General features: G+C 41.0%; 1 protein-coding gene across 1 annotated transcript in view; it reads left to right on the forward strand.

The window, feature by feature from the left end:
• Positions 1 to 2,126: 2,126 nt before the first annotated feature.
• Positions 2,127 to 19,198, forward strand: part of PPP4R3A (protein phosphatase 4 regulatory subunit 3A) — a 42,062-nt gene continuing 24,990 nt past the window's right edge. The window contains exons 1-2 of the mRNA XM_064714638.1: positions 2,127 to 3,279; positions 10,308 to 10,363. Of these exons, the coding sequence (XP_064570708.1) occupies positions 3,138 to 3,279; positions 10,308 to 10,363 (198 nt within the window). The 5' untranslated portion in view covers positions 2,127 to 3,137. The remainder of the gene's footprint in view (positions 3,280 to 10,307; positions 10,364 to 19,198) is intronic.

The following is a 19,198-nucleotide window of genomic DNA, read 5'->3' on the forward strand; positions in this document are numbered from 1 at the left end:
TCGTAGATAGGACCAAATTTATATGTGTGACCTGAAGTTCTTCACAATTACAATGCAATTTTCTTTCCCAAAATTATTATTAGACACTGAAAGAAAAAGTTATCTTGTTCTTTAGTTTTGACTGCTGTGCAAGAAAGTAGCTCTCTATGGTAAACCCACTTTAGGCTTATTCCTATTGCATTGAACTATGTGTAGTTACTTTCCTAGGAATATAAAAGTTTAAGACTGTTTTCAACACTTCATCTCATCATTTCTTACTCAATTACTGGTGGGCAAAAGTTTCTGTCAGGGCTATGTCCTTTATTATTTACAGGAACTAAAGGGGCCTAAACCTTTTAACTCAATTAATAACAGTCTCTCCTGATGCCTGAAGACATTTCCTTCTGGACACAAGATTTCAAACCAGTACAAATGGAGAGAAGGAATTGAGGTGTGACCTGACAGACTTGCTTTCTGACTCATTACTCCAAGAAAAATAAACAGAATGTTTCTTTCTTTCCCAACTACTTTCCAGCATGGGAAGTTACTCTCAATGCCTGACCTTTTTTTTCTGGAATGACTGGGGTAGAAATGTTTGAAAAAATAAAACCCTCTTGCCAAACATAATGAGAATTGGGTTAAAACCTGACAAGTAGGCACTATTGTTGGACTGAGCATTGTTCAGACTGGTATCAAAATAACACAAGGCCCATTAAAAGAAGCTGAACCCAACATTTTCATAAAGCAAACTATGCAAAATGAAATCTGATTAAGTTCTTGTTTTCAATTCACAAAAATAAAAAAAAAATTAAAAACTGCAGTGAGCAGTGTGGCCTCCACTTAATCTGATGGCCACAAGAGGGTACAATTTGTAAATGGTACATGAATATAACAGTTCTACAGAGTTTTCTCTAAGTGACATCAATCTCTTCTGAACTCACAAAAATCCATCTCCAGGCTGGCCTGAGGGAAATTTTGGCAAGAGCACCTGCCCAGGAACGGCCCCTCGAGAGCTGCCCGGGAACGGCCCCTCGGGAGCTGCCCGGGAACGACCCCTCGAGAGCTGCCCGGGAATGGCCCCTCGGGAGCTGCCCAGGCCGCCAAGGGAAGGCACCGAGCCCCTTTGTGTGCAGTGCTGTGTGGTGGCTCCCCTTCAGCCAGGCCCACAATCCACAGCCCCCGACATCTGAATCCCTTCAATCCTGTCCCTGCTTTAGCCAAGAACACCGTGCTGAGAACAACAAGCACAACATGCCTTCAGCTATGGTATAGGAACCCAAACAACACTACCAAAGACCCTTGGGCATCAGAGCAAAGGCCAAATGGCTTTGTCTGGGCACATCAGGAATCACAGAATATTCTGATTTGGAAGAGACCCATCAGGATCATGGAATCCAACTCCTGGCCCTGCACAGGACTCCCCAGGAGTCACAGCATGACCCTGATTGTCCAAACACCTCTTGGGCTCTGTCAGGCTGCTGCTCTGGCCCTGGGAGCTCATTCAGGAGGCTGCGTATCAATACTGCAACCACTGGCTTTCCACAGGGCAAACAAAATAGAAGATGGACAATGGAAAACAGGGCTTGACTAGAGACTTCCTTGTGATACTGATTAATCCTGGTGAAAGCTGCTGCCTCAAACCACCCTTAGTACAACTCACTGTGATAAACGAGTATCAGGACTTGTTCAAAGGCATAAAATAACAGAGTACCTATTGCAGTGAGCTCCCATGTACACTGTTATCTAGAATGTACTGTGAAATGGACTCTCTTCTGCAGTGGTGCTACTGGGGTCCCAAACGCCCCAGTGCTTTCCCATATTTTAGGGAAATGTGTCAGACACATGCTTAGATATTGGCAGCAGCGGCAGAAGCAGAGCCTCGACAGCTTCTGATATTAGAATTCTTTGATCCCATCTATGACTGCAGAGATCCAATTCAACCAAAAGCTGTTTAACTCTAGGATCACTCGGCAAGGTGAGGAGGGAAGAAAAAAAAAGAGGACAAGAAAAGCTCAAAGCCGGGGTCCGCCTGCCCCGGCCCGGCCCGCGGTAACGGCGCGGCCCCGGCCGCACGCGCATTCCCCCTGCGGGCCGCTGGCCCTTTAAATGCCGGCGGGCGGCCCGTGCTGCCGCTGGCTGGGAGACCCCGCGCCTCCAGTGAGAGGTGAAACCAAGATGGCGGCCGCGCAGTGACTGAGGCGGAGCCGGGGCCGGAGGGAGCCGGGCCGCACCAGCCGTTGCCGATCGCCCCCTCCCTCCGCAGGGCACAGCGTTTCTCTGCCGGCCGGGTCGCCGAACGCCTGGGAGCGTAGCCACGTCGCAAGGCGCGCTGGGGAGTCGGGACTGAGCCGCCGCAGCACCGGCAGGAGGAGGAGGAGGAGGAGGAAGAAGAACATGGCGGCGGAGTCAGGCTGGGAGTGAAGCCGCCGCCTGCGACCGGAGCCCATGGGGAAGACGGGGCGCTGAGCTCGCCTGGCCGTTCGCCCTGTGGCTGGACGGGCGGTGTCCGCAGGCAGCCCGGGCGGGAAGGAGGGCGGCTCCTTGAGCCCCGCGCTGACGGACGGCGAGCGAGGGGCTTCGGGCCTGGGCAGCTGCTGCACAATAGAGCCGGGCTACAGGCCGGGGCGAGCGGCCCCTCTCCCGCCTGCCTCCCTTCCTCTGATTCCCTCCGGCCTCACCAGCTTCCCCCCTGTTTTCCTCGGCAGGGCTCCGGCTTTCAGGAACGCTTGCTCCTGTCACGCTGGGCCGGCTGCAGTCCGCCGCCGCTTCCACTACCGTGGATCCCCTTCTCCTCTGGGATCCCTTCTTCACCGCCTCTCCCGCGTGCCCTTCGCCCTGCAAAGAGCCTCTCTCCTCTCTGCGGCTCTCCCTGCCTAGGCTTACTCGCCTTTTGTGCAGCGTCTGACTGTACCTGAAGGAGCAGCTCCCCTTTTCACATCTTCTTGTTTCTCCCTCTTCCCTGATCCTGTTACCCTCGATTATGAGGATCCCGTTGGGGCACTGAAGAGGAGTGAGAAGAGCTTGCTTGGCGTGCCCGTGTGGGGCTGCTGCCCTCTCTCCCGCTGCCCTCCGCCGAGGGGGGCCTGGCCCCCGAGCAGCCTGGTGCTCCTGCAGCGATTGCCGGCCCGAGGGGTGGCTGCGCTGCGGCAGGCGGCAGGATGACGGACACCCGGCGGAGGGTGAAGGTTTACACGCTAAATGAGGACCGCCAGTGGGATGATCGAGGCACGGGGCATGTGTCCTCTTGCTACGTGGAGAGGCTCAAGGGCATGTCCCTGCTAGTCAGGGCAGAGAGTGATGGTAAGTGTGCACGGCTGAAGGCACGGGCTTTCCTCGTCCTACCCAGAAAAGGAACTGGGTGTTGCTTTGTGTCTGTTGCGTTAATGTTTTGCTGCATAGTTCAAATGGTATTCCTGAAAGCTAACCAGGGTTCATTCGTGCTAGGCCAAGTGAAAGAAACAGAAGGCTGCCTTCGAGTGCGAGCATAGTAGGCACTTACTGGGTACACAGTGTTGCATGCAAAATGCGTTCGAGGCTCCTTGTAGGTCTTGCATGGGTTTGGATATCTACTGGTGTGGTTTCAGAACTGATCGCTGGATCTTTCTGGAAGCGATCCCCTCATGAAAGTTGTTCAAAACTTCGATGTTGGTTTTTAGTATTTGTTTTTAGGAGGTCGTTGGATGGCTAACACCCTTCTGTTTCCACCTGCCCTTTTCTTTGGTAGCTTTTAGAATTATGTAAGACGTTCTAACAGCTATCAACGGTTTTTGAAGTACAGTTATGGTAGTAAAGACAATACAATGGACAGAACAGCATTTTCAGAGATGCCTTTTTTATTTTTTTTTAATGGAATGGGAGTGCTCAGCCCTTCAGCAGTTCTGAAAATAAATTTAAAATGATGGATTATCAACTTCTTTCACGGTTTGTGGCAGCATATGTCAGTAGTATATGTTAAGCAGAAATATCTAGCCCTGTAGCTACATGTTTGGGCTAGTCTTGACTGTTGGTTAAGTGAGTTCACGACTGCTGTGATCGGAGATTTTAAAATGTGTGCTTCACAGTATTGGCCTTGTACCATTCTGCTTTTAAAATCTGTCAGTGCATGACTTACTGCTTCATTAGATGTATAGCTACTGTATTTAGTGACTTGTAGATCTAGTTGTAGCTTTTGGCTGTCGACAGACCTTGTAATTTTATTTATTAAGCTTTTTTATCATAGGAAGTAGGATGAGAAACAACTTGAGAATCATTAATCCTTACTTTTTTGGGAAAGTTATGATAAACTGTACAGTATGTAATCCCTACAGCAGAGATCATAAACTGATATGGAAGAATCAGTCATCTACGAGGATTTTGGTAATTGAGCTTCTGATAAGCCCCCGGAGAGATCTTGTAGTTTTTGATTATACTTTGAAAGGTTAAACTGACACCTGATTTTTATTTATTTTACAGTGAGGAAGATGCATTTAAACCTTGAGTACCTTCATATTGCAAGAGAAAACATTCAAAATGGAAATAGATTTAGTTTAATTTCAACATGAGGAAGGAATTAAAAAAATTATCACTACATTTTTTGGCTCATTTTTGCAGTGTTTTGTCGTAGATACTGTCCATGGCTGTTGGGAGCATGTTCAAAAACTGTTATGTCTCCTATGTATTAAAATTTTTCTGTTAATTCTTTTCTAAAAAGAAACCAAAAGAACTGCAGTTCCTAACCTCCTTGTGAAGAAATAGCTCATTCAAACTGAAATCCATTCATTAACTTTCAGAGGGATATGTGTGCATAGGACTGATCAAAACCTGAGCTGGGCTGTTGTTGCCAGCTCACTTGTAAATAAATGAAGGTCTGTAAGAAGGAAGCTACAAATTGATAGTAAAAACTAAAATTAAGTCATTGCTTTGTCTTGCATAGCTAAGATACTCCAATCAAAGCAGGGACTGTCTCAAACTTACTAATTGCACCTAATGCACAGATGTTTATTTGGTAGGATATACACTTTAGCCCTCTCTCAAGCTGCATACTTTCTACTTCAAAGTATTGAATAATACCCAGTTAAAATTCTTAATATAGTAGGTAGTATCAGTCCTGGGTAAATGTGCACTCTATTAATAGGCTAGTTTTTCTAACTTGCTTGTGTAGACACCTCATAAAATTTGATTTATATTTGTTTACTCCCACTGTTTGTTGTTTGTGGGCTAATTTTGAAGGCAAATAGTCATTTTTACATGGGAGCAAATGATTTGGAAAAAGGTAATGCCATACCTGTGTTTTACATACTGTGCAATTTGTGTTTCCTTGCAGGCTTTTTTAAGTAAATGAAATAGTTGACTGTGATTTTTAACTTTTTCCCAAAGACATACAAGTGGTATGAACTGAGTAGTCGACCTGCCCTGTACACCATTTGTCTCCATGTTTCCTTTGCATTCTTGCATTGTCTTTCTCTGTCAGCTCCTCCTCTTTCCACAATGAAACTTCTTCCTTCCTGCATTTCTAAAGCAGCTTTTCCTTGCCTTTGAGCAGAGATTGATCCTGTGCACGCTGCCGTGTTCTCAGTGCCTTTCTGCAGGAAGCTGACAGAAAACCCGGGCATGGGCCTGAAGGGCAGGCTGCGTTTGCTGAGCAGTGGGTGGGAATTGCCGCTGCTGCCCAGGGGCCGCTTTGGCCGCCCAGCCCAGCAGCAGCGTGGCCGTGGTTGCTGTGCCTGGCGCTGCTTCAGGCTGGGTTTTGCAGCTGTCACTCGGTGGAGCAGGCTGCTTTACACGTGGTTGGGATTTTCTTGCACAGTCAGGGTGTGCAGATAAGGGAAGTACAATCAGTATGCCACATCCAATATAAGGTGTCGTTTGGAATTGGAGGAATAAGAGCTGAGTAAGAGGGGTTTTTATCTGTAGGAGTGGTTTTTTAACTTGTGCTGGTGTTTAACACCATCATAAAAGAAAATAATTTAGAGTAGATGAGTGAGTTGTGTTACTGGCTGCATGTCTGATGTTTCCAGGCACTAAACTGTTAAGAGTCATTGCAGACAATCTGGAATAATCAGTTTTAGAACAGAAATACCATAAACTGCTTTCCTATCAGGTATATTATGCTTTGAAGCATGAAATTGTAATTTTTTTACACTATTATAGCTATTCACTTTTTATTTAAAACCCTGAAAAGTTTCTCTGTGTGATTCCTGGTTGTAATGTATTCTACTTGAATTGCAGCAGAGCAAGAGTGAAATATTTTCTTACAAATTATCACCTACCATGTGATTCTGTGTGTAATCAGAGCTCTTTGATTTCTTACCCATTTCTGACACGGTATTTTAGGCTCTTGTGGCCTACCTTATTCTTAAATTGTCTTTGTGCTTGTTGAGGTTTACTGCATGGTTTCAGATCACCTTGTTTTCATTCTGAGCCCAGATGACTGAAGTGACCTCTAAAGTGAACATTTCTCTTCAAGTAATTTGTGTTAATTTGAAAGCTTAAACTTTAATTAAAACTTACTGGTTCTGTATCTAAACTTTCTGACAAGTGAAAGTTAACCCCTCCATTGCAGGCCATTTGTGAGCTCTCTTTTAGGAGCTGATCATTGGTGGTTTGCTGCCCTGCAGTCGGTGTGTTAATGCCTTCTGCCACGGGGCAAGCCCCTCTCCTTGCTGCCTCTGTAGTGCAGCTCTCAGTGAGCCTGGACAGCTGGCAGGCTTAGACAAAACTTGGCTTCGGGTTTTTTACCTTGTTCAAACTCAAGGGACTGATTTTATTGGCTTGTTTTTAGGTGAGCAACACAGTATTTATCTTAGATCAAAATGACAAAAGCATGGGGGAAGATGACTGGGGGTTTTTCTGGTTCTTTTCTCCTAGTTCTCCCCTTTCCTTAATATTTGGTTTTGGCATTCCAGAAGTGTCCTGGACTCAGGAATATTCACTTGGAATTGTAGAACACTTTCTAGGGCCTCAGTTTGAGCTATTTCTTGAGTTTCTGAGGATTTCTGTGATTGGGTTGCAGCAGAACTGATTGCAGAACTTAAACCTCTGTGTGCAACTTGCAAGAAACAGCTCTTGACTTGAAACTTTCATTTAAATGTAAACATGTTTATGCTGGTGAGGGGTAGTAAGCAGCACTTTTTCTTCTATTTTTGAGGAAGACTCCACGTAACAGTTGGGTGGGAGAGCAGCAGTGTGCCACATTAACTGGCCTCTTCCATATGTGTATTTGTAAACAAAGCTGCAAATTTGCTGTTTGAGACTGTTGAATTGGGATATTTGATGGCTCTAAATATAATTGAGAATAGTATTGAATGTCTGTGTGTAATAATCTCTTTTGGGCAAGTCTTGCCCTCTACACACATTCCTTCTGCAGCACAGAATTGTGTTTTCTACTGACAGAACCCCCAGCTGTGCCTAATTGCATTACAGTGCCAGCTAATAGAATTCTGCAAGTCAGTTTTCTTCTTTCCAGGTGGTTTCAGATTTTTTTTTTGGCTTCAGTATTTTGCAGTTACCTTTATAAATTCATTCACAGCTGTAATTAAAAAAACACAAACCCTAGATCTGCATAATTTTGGAGCATTTACTCAAACCATAGCGTGCATTAAGGTGAGTTTTCAGCTCTTACCTAACTTTGAATAGAGTCTTTGGGTCAATGAAAATGAAATTTTGTGGGTGTATTTTTATTTTTATGTTGGTGTATTTAGACTGGATAGTCTTAACATTTTCTAGGATAGTACAAATGGAAAAACACCTACATAGAAAGTAATGCTTATGCAAAAGCTTCTCAAATAAGTGACAGTGGCTTTGAATGGAAGCTTTTGTGGTATTTTATTTCTGTAACCTTTTTCTAAAGAATTCAGACATCTGTTACTCCTGCCTGCTTTCCACATGCAAGTAACAAAGACTTCACATTGCCTCATACCAGGAGGGGTACTAACTAGTAGATTATTCACTGATCTTTGACTTGTTGAACCCTTTTTGGGGAACTTATTGTGCAAATGGAGCATCATATTCTCCAGAAGGATAGATTTGGGGCAGTTATTAGTTATAGAGCACAATAAACTTTCAGTATGTTTCTAGTATTCAGATCAGTATTTTTCTAGTTATTGTCCAAAATGGTGAGGAATAAGTTGAATCATGTGGTAGTGAGAAGCAATTCAATCCTTAAAAAACTTGATTTGTCTTTGCTACAAGCATCAGGTTTAGTAGAGAAGAAGAAATGCTCTTTTTTGACAAGTCTAGTAAAGAAGTCATTCTCTTCTAGCTTAGAAAATGAAGTGGCTGCATTCAATTGTTTTCAATTTTTTTAAGTAGTATTTTGCCAAACATGACATTTACGTTTTTTATGATATTCTTCTAATGTTGGAGTTTACATGTCTGTAGGTCTGTGTGCAGCCATTAAAATATTATGTTGAAATTATCAATTACTTTTGGTTCCTAGAAGATTCTAGTTCATATTTGCTGATATTAACTATTTCTAGACAGTAAAGACTTTCTAAAACTTTGTCTTCCAGTTTAATAGCACAGATAATATTCTAAGTCTTCATGTAGTAGAAGCTGAGACTTTGAAAGCACAACTTATTCTGTGTATCTGATGATTGTAAAAAGGAAATGCTGGGTTTAGATGTTCTTTAGGCAGACCCTGAATTCAAAGCTTGAGACTATGGCCAAAGTATGAGCAATTTATTGGATTCATCTGTAAGCCTATCTTAGATGTTTTCCCTCTCTATGCTCTGTGGTTTGTGAATATTTTTTTCTTTAGTTATGCATTTACACTTAAGCAAGTAAGCTGCTTTGGTAGCAGAGCTGATGCCTGTCAGAAAACTGGAAAAACTCAAACCCTTAATAGTATATTTGGGCTTGAGGCAGGAGAGCTTTTCCTGTGTGTGTTGTTTTCCCTTGAGGGGCATTTATTTCAGTTTTGTTGTTGCTTTTACTCCAAGAGCAATTGAGACAGGGTGGGAGCTTCTCAAGCCAACTGCATTAGTGAAGGCTGTCCTTGTAAACAACTGACTTAGAAACTGGAAACAAGCAGCCTCCCCAGGTACATTCATTTGTAAAAAATAATTGTATCTGGTGACCACTTACATAGTAAGCTGGGGGATGTAAAAATCATTGGTAAAGCTTCTAAATTCATCAAGTAGTAACCTTCCTTATCAGACAACAGAATGTTGTGATATTTCTGTAATGCTTTAATGATGCACCACTGTTAGAGCAAGTGAAGTTCTGTGAGGTGGCTCTTGAGTCTCTTCCCTCACATCCCCCAGCCTGACACCTTCACCAGTGTCCCACAGAGGGATGGATCCCCCTCAGCAGTTCTGCAGGGACACCAGGCTGCAGTGGGGTGCTTGACATGCCTGAGGGGTCACAGTGGGACCTTGTGACCCTCAGGAGGTGCAAGGTGCTGCACCTGGGTCAGGGCAGCCCCTGCTGTCAGTCCAGGCCAGGGAAAGAACACATGGAGAGCAGCCCATGTTTTAGTAATGCATTTGCCTTTGAACTATAGTGATGGAACTGAGAAGTTAACACTTTTCTTAAAGTTTGGACATTTCTTAAAGCCTGAATTTAACCAGGTAAGTAAATGGAGAAATGCCACTTTAAAGGGGTGCCTGCAGCCTTACATTTTAATTATATGATTGACAGTGCAAGGTAATTTGTCAGTATTTCTTCATGTAAGCTGAGTGAAGCTCTGCAGATGCGTGAATTTAAGTCATGCACTGGCACTAGTGCAGCTGAGTAGCAAGGTGGATGAGGGAAGTGATTGGTCCAAAAATAAAATCAGTTTGAAAAGTTGTTTTTGCATAGATCAACACTTCATATTGTTTAAATGTGACACAAGAATGCTAATGTGCAAAAGGAAGGGAAAGAAGACACAGACCTGAGAATGGAATTGCTGTTCTGTGTCTCACATCAGTAAAACCTGCTGTGAAACCATTGTTGTGAGTTTGTGTGAAGTTTTCTGGTATTAGCAGTCACAGTGGTTGCTGCTCTAAATATTAGTTTCTAGATAAGCTTCCCAGAAAAATAAGTGTTTTGGCTAACCTTTAAGAACAAATACCACACAATTAGAATTTTCACACAAAACAGCCATAAGTAATCTCTGGAATGCAGTTGTGGTGCTTTTAATGTGCTTGCACACTTTGTCGTGTCTAAGAAATTTTTTGGAGAAAAGTTGTTACTCAGAATAAGAAAGGTTTAAAATTCAGTTCTCAGAGCATTATTCTGTACTGTGTGAACAGTATCTCTTAGGGGTTAAGGGATTTATTGTTGCTCAAGGAAAGAGTGATCAGAAAGTTTTTGTGGTGGGTAAAATTTCAGCGCATGTATAAATAAGTGGAACTTTTTTTTTCTAGGCTCTCTTCTTTTGGAGTCCAAAATTAATCCGAACACTGCGTACCAGAAGCAACAGGTAAACATCCTTTTCTTCTCATGTTTAAAGGCAGGGTCTTCAACAGTATACAACCAACAGTGTAGCAATATATTAAATTTTTTTTCTGCCTCTATTGCAAATTATATTTTATGTTCTTGTGCCAGAAATAGGCAAAGTAGTTTGCACCATTTTTGTGCAATACGTGATCATGTGTTATTTCTCTGCATTTTTGGTGCAGTTATACAGATAAATTGCTTTGGGAGAGACAGTCAAAACATAGTTGGGAAAATCACAAAGTAGCTGAGGTTCCTGAGGATTATAGTATCTGAAACTTAGTATCATCTTGCTTTTTTCTTCTTTATATTTCAGATGCTTTAACTTTAAATGTATTTTTATTCAGGGAAAGACTAGAAGGCTTTAAAGCTATTTACATGCTAACCTTTTGTTTGTCTTTTACTTAGAAGGTGGCTATGGGTTACTACTGCTCCAAAGCATTCTGTGTTCATAAAAGCAGCTTCTCATCTTTAGTTTGCACATTGCTTCAATTATTTAAACCATACATTGTGAGCCCCTAAAGAATGCTGCTGAGATGGATGAGAAGTGAACTGTGTAGGCTTTGTACTTTGTTTGCTGTGCTTGTTTCATGGATGCTGGGAATTGCCTTTACAGGTTTCAAATGCTGAACTAGGTTGTATTTTGTTGCCTGTTTGGTCAGCTCAGACTTGTTAAAGTCTTGTCAGGTACAGTTAATGTATTAAAACACCCTTCAGTCTTTCACCTTGAATAGTTTTTCACAGGCATGGACATACTGCTGTTTTGTTCACAGGCAGTCTCAGTAGTTGTGTCACTGCAGCTGTTTGTAGAATTGTATTTTGAACTGAATGGGGAGAACCAGTATGGGCTAAAAATACCCTTCCTTGAAAAATTTCACCTGTATCTGTCTCTTGATATATTCATAGTGCACTGTATAAGCAGCTGATACTGAGCAACTGATAAGGGCAGTGTGGGTGTGGAGGGTCAGTTCCAGGGTGTAAGGACAAGACCAGTGAAAATGCTGAGCAGACTAAATTTTAGCTGTACTTCTGACTAGCTTGAGGTCATGGTTCTATGATAAACTTGAGTTTTAAAACTCCTGAAGTGACACTGAGTATTTCACAGCTCTATGGCATAAAGTGATTATCTGGTGTAAGCTTGCTTTGCTGGCTTAAATCAGTTAAAAGAGCATTGAGGGGTGAGTTTTGTATCAGTAGGCTTTGTGCCACATCAGACATGAGACCTGCTTCAAGGAGACATAAAACTGTGAGATTGGTGCAAAGCACTCCCCATGCCAGTCAGTGGAGCAGCATTTCCTGCTCTGTGTCTGACACACATGGTAATCTAGTGCTGCACAAATCATACTGGTCATTGTGAAGACATGGCTAGAGAAATAAAAATAATTAACGTGAGTCTGTCCCATTACAGCAGCACTGCACATTCTCTGTGCTGGAGAAGGAAAAGTGCTGGTTTTAAAGCTTTCACATGCTGCATAGACAGAGATTTATATTTGCAGATGGATTGTTCATATTTAACCAAACCAGTTTCTAATATAAATTGAGTATGGGGCTCCACTCTGAGCCTTAGAAATACCAAATGTTTCTTGTGTATTAAATCTGCTCTGTAGCCTGTTTTCTTTCATGTGAGGCCTACTTGTCCTTTCCCTTAGTAGAAGGCAAGTTCAGAGTTTAAACCTGATTCCACATGAGCTAAGCTTGGAGCTTAGCAGCTGAAAGAAAGAACAGGTTTTTTTCCAGCTCTGCTTCTAGAACGCTGAATGGCTTAAACTTATTAAAGCCACAAGAATATCAGCTTGGTACTTTAAATCCTTTTTCAAAAACTGGTAACTCTCTATGCTGGCAGAACTTTCAAACCACCTTACACAAGATCCATTTGTGGAGCTGAGATGGAAGAGTGAGTGAGATATTTCTTTTTGACTGCAGAAGGTCACTTAGGTCACCTCACTACTAGTGAAGCTGCAGCCCGAAATAAAAGACTTGCTTTTGAGCTTGCCTGCTGTTGTTGGTTGCACATAGAAAATTTCAAGAAAAATCTCCCAGAAATGTAAGGCTTTAAACTTCAAAGTAGCTGTGTAGTGTTATGATCTTAGAAGGCTTTTATCTCAGAATTTTGTTGTGAGGATGAACCTATTTTAAGGGGTACGTAGCAGCATCCTTTTCTACTGTGACACAGCATGCAGTTTGTGGGCACTTTGAATATCTAATGGAATAAATGGATGGGTTTTGACTTTTGTCTGGGCTGACATGAGGTTTGTAAGAAGAAACAGTCTCATTGGACTGACTGAAAAAATCTGTGGTTGGAAGCAAGGAGAGATAATGTGTACTAAGCTCTTGGGGAACCTTGCTATGCCAGCTGATTTGGATCCTTCAAAAGAAGCCTATAGATACCTTTGTGATAAACAGTGAAGTCCTTCCACTGGTGAAAGAACCTTCTGTTAATGCTAGTGTGAAGTAGATGGTCTTGTTAATTGTTGATATCACAAATTATGCAATCTCTTGGTTTACATATGTGTGTTTTAATAACTGCATAGCTTAGATAATTATTTATCAAAATACTAGTGTGAAGACCTGAGGACAAATTTGCCTTGCTGCCTCTATTCCCTTGGAAACTAAAGCTAACAAAACCAACCAAACCACCCAAAAAAGCCCCAACAAAAACTACACCTGTGAAGCTGAACTTGTTAGTATGATTTTGTCCCAACTGTCTGCTTTATATTTCTTGGTGTTGAGTGTTAAAAGCAAAGCAGTGACTGCCCTTTGTGGTGGTAAGTACAGCTTTCTGCCTTTGGAGAGAAAGATTACTGGGGAAATCTTGAGTTCTGCTCGGGAAATCATTTTTCAAACGTCAGCCTGCGATGCTTCAGTGTGCACAGTCTGCTTCTCAGTCTTCCACACTTACCTGCCATCTGGAGCTTTGAAATAAAGCATTAAAGCATGAAATTCATTGACAGTCTTTTGACTACCTTTTCAGTAGTCAAATTAATTAGTCTGTCACAATGAAGAGTTGTTTTCTGCTATGTTCAAAAAGAGATATAGGTCTGTGTATCTGATTCTGCAACGCAGAATTGCTACCAGTGGAAGTTCATTGATGCTCTGAACCATGCACTTCCTGGCAAACTCATCACTGTTTATCTAGAACTAGAAGAAAGAAAGCCATATGAGGAAAAAGGCTGGAAAGAAAACAACTTGTGAAACTAATGTCCCGTGGCTCAAAAAGAGGACTTGATATTCTTATATTCTTATCTATATTCTTAGATTCTTATGTTAAAGTACTATTTGTAGGCAGAAACTTATTCAGAAAAATCAAAATTTGCACAATACAGCCACATGAGCACCTGATCTGTTTTCTTGCTTACAGCTCAGTATTAAATTTTTTGGCATTTTTATTTTAAAATGTTAAAATAATGGTCCAGTAACTTTGCCATGGAATATTACTGGATTTAATTACTGGGTAAGTGGTAGCATTCACCTTAAAAGCAAATTTTCTTTAGTAAGGGGAATTTAATTATACAAAGCATTGCTGGGTCACACATGGAATATTTAGTTTTTTCTTCTGTTGTTGGTTGTTTTCTTGATATTCTAGTAAAGATGGAAGATACTTAAGTGTGGGTTGGGAGGTTCAAGGCATTGAAATTTCAGAATGTTAATGACAAAGATGCTGTTCTTTGTCAAAGCAGTGATCCTTATTCAGAAAATGAATAATTGCACTAGTATATTAGGACAGTGCTTTTTCCTGTAGCAGCTCTAAATTATTAAAAACCTGTCTATATACATAGCATTTACCTAGGGAGAAACCTGGTAGGGGTGTGGATGGGGCAGAGCTTTTCAGTATAATTTGGCAATGCTTTAAAAATAGACCAGTACAGACTTGTACCCTCAGCTGTTTGAGATGCATCCCTGTGACACAGTGAAGTACATATTGCATCCCTTTCTGTGCCTGATAAAGAGTACTGGAGTTATTTACAGCTTCCACCTACAGAGTCTTGCCTCTGCCCTAGAGGTGTCTCTTGTGTCCTTTGCTTGTGCAGTCTCTTTTCCAGTTCCTCACAAACATAAAAAGCTAAAATTCATCCAGAGTACTATCTACTAGCTATGTAACTTGAAGGTGGCCATCCTTGAATAATGGAGAGCAGACTTACTGATAAAAAAGCCAAGTTTTGCAACTATCCAAAAGAGCACTGACTGAATGCTCAGTTAGAGATGAACTTCATATCCTTGCTGTCATGAGAAGCAAGGCAACAGTGAAATTATTTCAATAAAATTTGTGCATTTTGGAGCTAAGATAGTATGGAAGAGTGTGTGGCTTTGTGGGGCGAGGGAGCAGACAAGGGGCAGGGTGGGCTGCTCTTGGGTTTGGGGTGGGGTTCATCTATTTTAAATTAACGTAGGTTTATTTTCCTTTATTTCTGGTTTTCTGTGTATTCTGATTTTTCTGCTTTTGCTGAGTATCCTGGTTTAGGGACAAATTCAGGAAGAAACTTCCAAAGGAGTCCCTCTAGAAAGCAGATTCAAGTGGCCCCTCCCCAGACTGATTTGGGAAAATATTTCCTTGGTGAAAAGTGCGGAAAAAACTATTTATTTAACAAGCAAAGTATTCACAAGCATAAAACAAATGAATAATATTAAACAATAAAACCTCTCACTGTTCTGAAGAGATGAGAAATTGAGCAAGTCCTTGTCATGGGGTGTAGCTCAGCTCACTCAGTCCCTTACTGTCCCTCCTGTGTGGGATAATGCCACAGCCCATGAGCTCCTGGTGTTCTTCTGGGTTTCCAGTCCAGAGCCGGGCTGATCAGTTCCAGGAAAAAGAAAAGCCAGGCTGGGGAACTTCTCTGCCTCAGCTAGCTAAAAACTAACTAAAAAGCAAAGGAGAGCTCTCTCCTACTTCTGTGTGCTGCAGACAACACAGTCTGTGAGAGAGAAAAGCTGAAGCTCTTCTCTCTATGCTTTGAATACAATTACCTTGGACACTCCACTGCTTCTGCTCCTTCCCCCTTCACTCTCACCCAGTTTTAAGGGTGCAAAACTTACTCCTGGCTTAAACAGATAAATGAGGATACAATTCAGCATCATAAAGTCACCCCAGGACACTGAGTATGGCCAGTAAGTTTCTCCTGCAGAACTAATAAACTGGTTTTATTCCTTGTGATTCATGGGAATACAGCTGTGAAATCACTGACTGAAAAGTTGTGTATGACCGTTGAGCTTTCACAGAAGCTAGTGGGACTCAATCTGTGTATGCCTTAGACATGTTAATCAGTTTTTTTGAGTAAATTTGTTAGCATGTCCAGATAACCAGCTTCTAGGTGAAAAAGTGCATGAAACCAAATGCAGAATTGAAACTTTATTTTACATTACTTGGGTGGGTTTTTTTAGCTTGAAGATTCTGCCATGACCTACCACACTAGCTCTGTTTGACTTAAAATGCCTGGGTAGTGGAAATAAGTTTATTTCATAAAGAGAAACCTGAACTTCTGAAGCTGTACTTTTGATTGAAATTATTTAGATAGGAGGATGCTAAAAGATGGGTTGGCATGTCCAGAGAAGTGTCTGTGACTGTAAACAATCTAAGGAATTATATGAGGGACCAGCAATCAGGCAGTCCAAGAGGGGAAGAAACAGCCTGGCTGTGTTGAACCTTCTGTGGGCCAGGATAGCATTATAAGTCTGAACCATGGGAGGGCTAATAGGAAGATACTAATTTGCTTTTTAAGGCTAAAAGCAAGAATTTATGAAATACTTAGTGAATTTAGGGCATCCCTACTTGAGTGTAGATGAAATCTCATAGAGCTGCCAAGAGAATGTTTTGGAGCTATGGAAAAAATTTGTCCCTGGGAGATGAACAGTAGTGAGAGTCCATTGTCAAACAGTTTTGTTAATTTAATCATAGCAGAGTCAAATCCTGAATACTAGTTACTCTGAAATTTGTCATTATGAAATCCCAGAGCTTGCTTTGGAGATTTGTGTGAGTGCTGTACAAGACACCTACTAATCAGCTTTCTAATGGCTAAATAGAACTGATTTATTGTCTAGTAAATGTTGACATTTAGTGAGTGCTGTGGCAAGAAGTTTAGACTGATAGTATGTATCAAGACCTTTTTAATCTTGAGGTAAGTCAGAAGCCTTTTGGCAATAGTTTCAAAAAAATGAAGAGTCATAGGGTAGATACTAAACCCTGTCCTCCTTCAGTGCAGCTGCCGCTGATTCCTGGATTAGATTATTGCAGGTTGGCTTCTGAGGCATGATGTCTCAGATAAAACTCTAGCACACAGCAGTGCCTCTGGAGAACCTCTCACTAACCAGAACTTGCTTCATGGGGCGTGATGCAGCCAGCAGAGAGAAGCAGCCCAGGAATCACCGATTGTATTCTGAATTTTTGCCTCAGGCTGTGTCCTTATAAGAACTAGAGTGTCCAAAGCTATCCTACACCCATAGAAATGATTGATACCTTCTTAAGGGAGTGTTAAGTACATAGGTCTCCTAAAAGGAAGCCATACTCCGAAATTTTGGTTAAATTTTTAAATTTCTCACTTTATATGCACAATCATAATGAGCACTATTGTAACAGAAAACAAATTCATGTAAATGGTTTTAAGGAGACAGCAGATTTTGTATGGACTAAGATAGCGATGACACCTCCAACTGGCACTACTGCCAAGATATTTTTTGCAAAGCAGAAAATGATTTTTCAATCTTTGAATAAGATCATGAACTCTACATAAATAGCTCCTGATTATCACCCTGTTTAAAAAAGATCTTGCCAAGAACTGTGATGCATCTTGAAAATACGAGGAGCTGGAATGCTGAGGTTGTCACAGAGAACTCAGTATAAGATCCTTCAATAATAAAACCTTTGTCCAGGTTTGTGACAGTTAACACAGTGTAGCTATGATTTAATACTGCTGTTGCACATTTTAATTGTTTACATAAAGAACAAGATAAGAGCAATTTTTAGATGTTTCAATTATCCCATCCAGTTCCTTGTGTGCAGATGCTAATATTTTATATGAAATGCAGCAACAAAGATGTCTTTGCTCCATCTGAGCCAGAACTGCTATTGGGAATCAAATGAAATGAAGATTTTATGCTCACCAAGGTGTAATCTCCTTACCTCTCTAACCAATAGCCACTATTACTAAGCATATTTATCCTTACTCCCGTTCTCTCTTTGAATGGAGGGGGCAGTCTTAAGAAATTTCAGTTGCTTTCTGGAAGTTTCAAGAAATAATATTTGACATTGGGAAGCAACAGAAACTCCAGTTCCATAGCTGAGAGATCCAGAGTAGTTAGTGGACTCAATTTATACTGAAGAAATGTCAGATCAAGCATGTACAAAGATTTCTTTCAATAAAATAATCAGAAAGTAGACTGTTATTGATGTGATTCTTCTATCTTTAACTTCATCTGGAATTTCCTTCAGTCATTTCTTCATACATGTATAAGTCTTGTACTGTTCTTTTTGATTATTATAAGCTTTGTAGGATTGAAATGAAGTTATAGTCACAACTGTCTGCATTTAACAGTGAATTTAAAGTTAGACAAAACTGTATATTGCACAACAGAGTGAAGTGCTTTTTGTTTCATGTTCTCTTTTTAAAAGCCCTTCCATTTAAGAAAGGTTGTACAAACAAATACAGTTTACTAAAGATCCAGAGAGCAGCAGTTGGTTGATTTCTGTTGAGGAACCATAGTATATGAAACCCATCTGTGCTGAGACAACAGATGCTAATAATTTCAAATTTTAATGTTGGCAATTGGAAACCACTTTTCTAATACTGATAAAACAAACTGAAAGATGATTGTTCTGCTGCTCAAATGATTTCTTTAAGCAGTGTTTTGTTTTGTTTTTCAAAGAAGAAATAACTAAAAAACCGGGACTATATGGAGGTGTGAGCTTCCATGTTTAGAAGTAGATGGTCTTGTTAAAGAGAAAAATTGCCATGCTGTGGCCAAATACACTTTTCTACATCTGTGACTGTAATTTTCAAAAACAGGTTTAAATTTCTGTCTTCTCTTTCATTTTTCTCTGCCTGCCTTCCTTTCTCTGTCTTGATCTGTTGCTGGATTTTATTCAGAGACTCAGAGCTTATGTTTATTAAACTTAAGCAGTTAATGTAAATAGCACTGCCCTTAATAGTGTTCTTTTAGTCATTTCCCCATTTGTTAGTTGTGCTCTTTATCAAGAAGAAAATACATTTTGGTCTTTTGGAAATGACTTGCTTAGAAATCTAACTACTTTCACCTGGATGGAAATGTAATTAGATGGGAATGTTGCAAGTTCTGCTAGGGTCTACTTAAAATTTAATCTTAGAGTTGCTTTGGTTTTTTTAATTAAGTAAGCACTACTCAGTGTGAAGCTAAGGAGAGAGTGGCCTTGAAAATGACTGCAGTAGAAATACAGTTGGAGAGATAAATGTATTAGAATTTGAACCTGATACCTACATTTAACATGCAGTACGGTACATACTGGTTTTTAAAGATGGTAAAGGGAAAAACTTTTTGAGATCTTCACTTTTCAGATTTTTGCAGACAAATTTTTTTTGCTCTGTTGGAGTCAGCAGTACCAGGTGCTGTCAATCTGTTATTACCAGAGAATTTGCTCCATGGCCTGTCTTGTAGAGAATAAACTATTAATTATGATTTTTTTTTCTTCCTTTTGTATTTTGGAGGTGGTCTTCCTAAATCCCCTTCTTCTGTGTACCACCTCTTCCTCAGCCCTTTGGAAAAGGAAAAGGTAAACTATTTGCCATTTACAAGGTAAAGCCATTAGTGCCTCTGAAGCAGTGTAGCTGCTCTGGTAATGGCAAATTGATTCTATTGT

Source organism: Zonotrichia leucophrys, chromosome 5, assembly GCF_028769735.1.
Source record: "Zonotrichia leucophrys gambelii isolate GWCS_2022_RI chromosome 5, RI_Zleu_2.0, whole genome shotgun sequence".
Lineage (NCBI taxonomy): Eukaryota > Metazoa > Chordata > Aves > Passeriformes > Passerellidae > Zonotrichia > Zonotrichia leucophrys.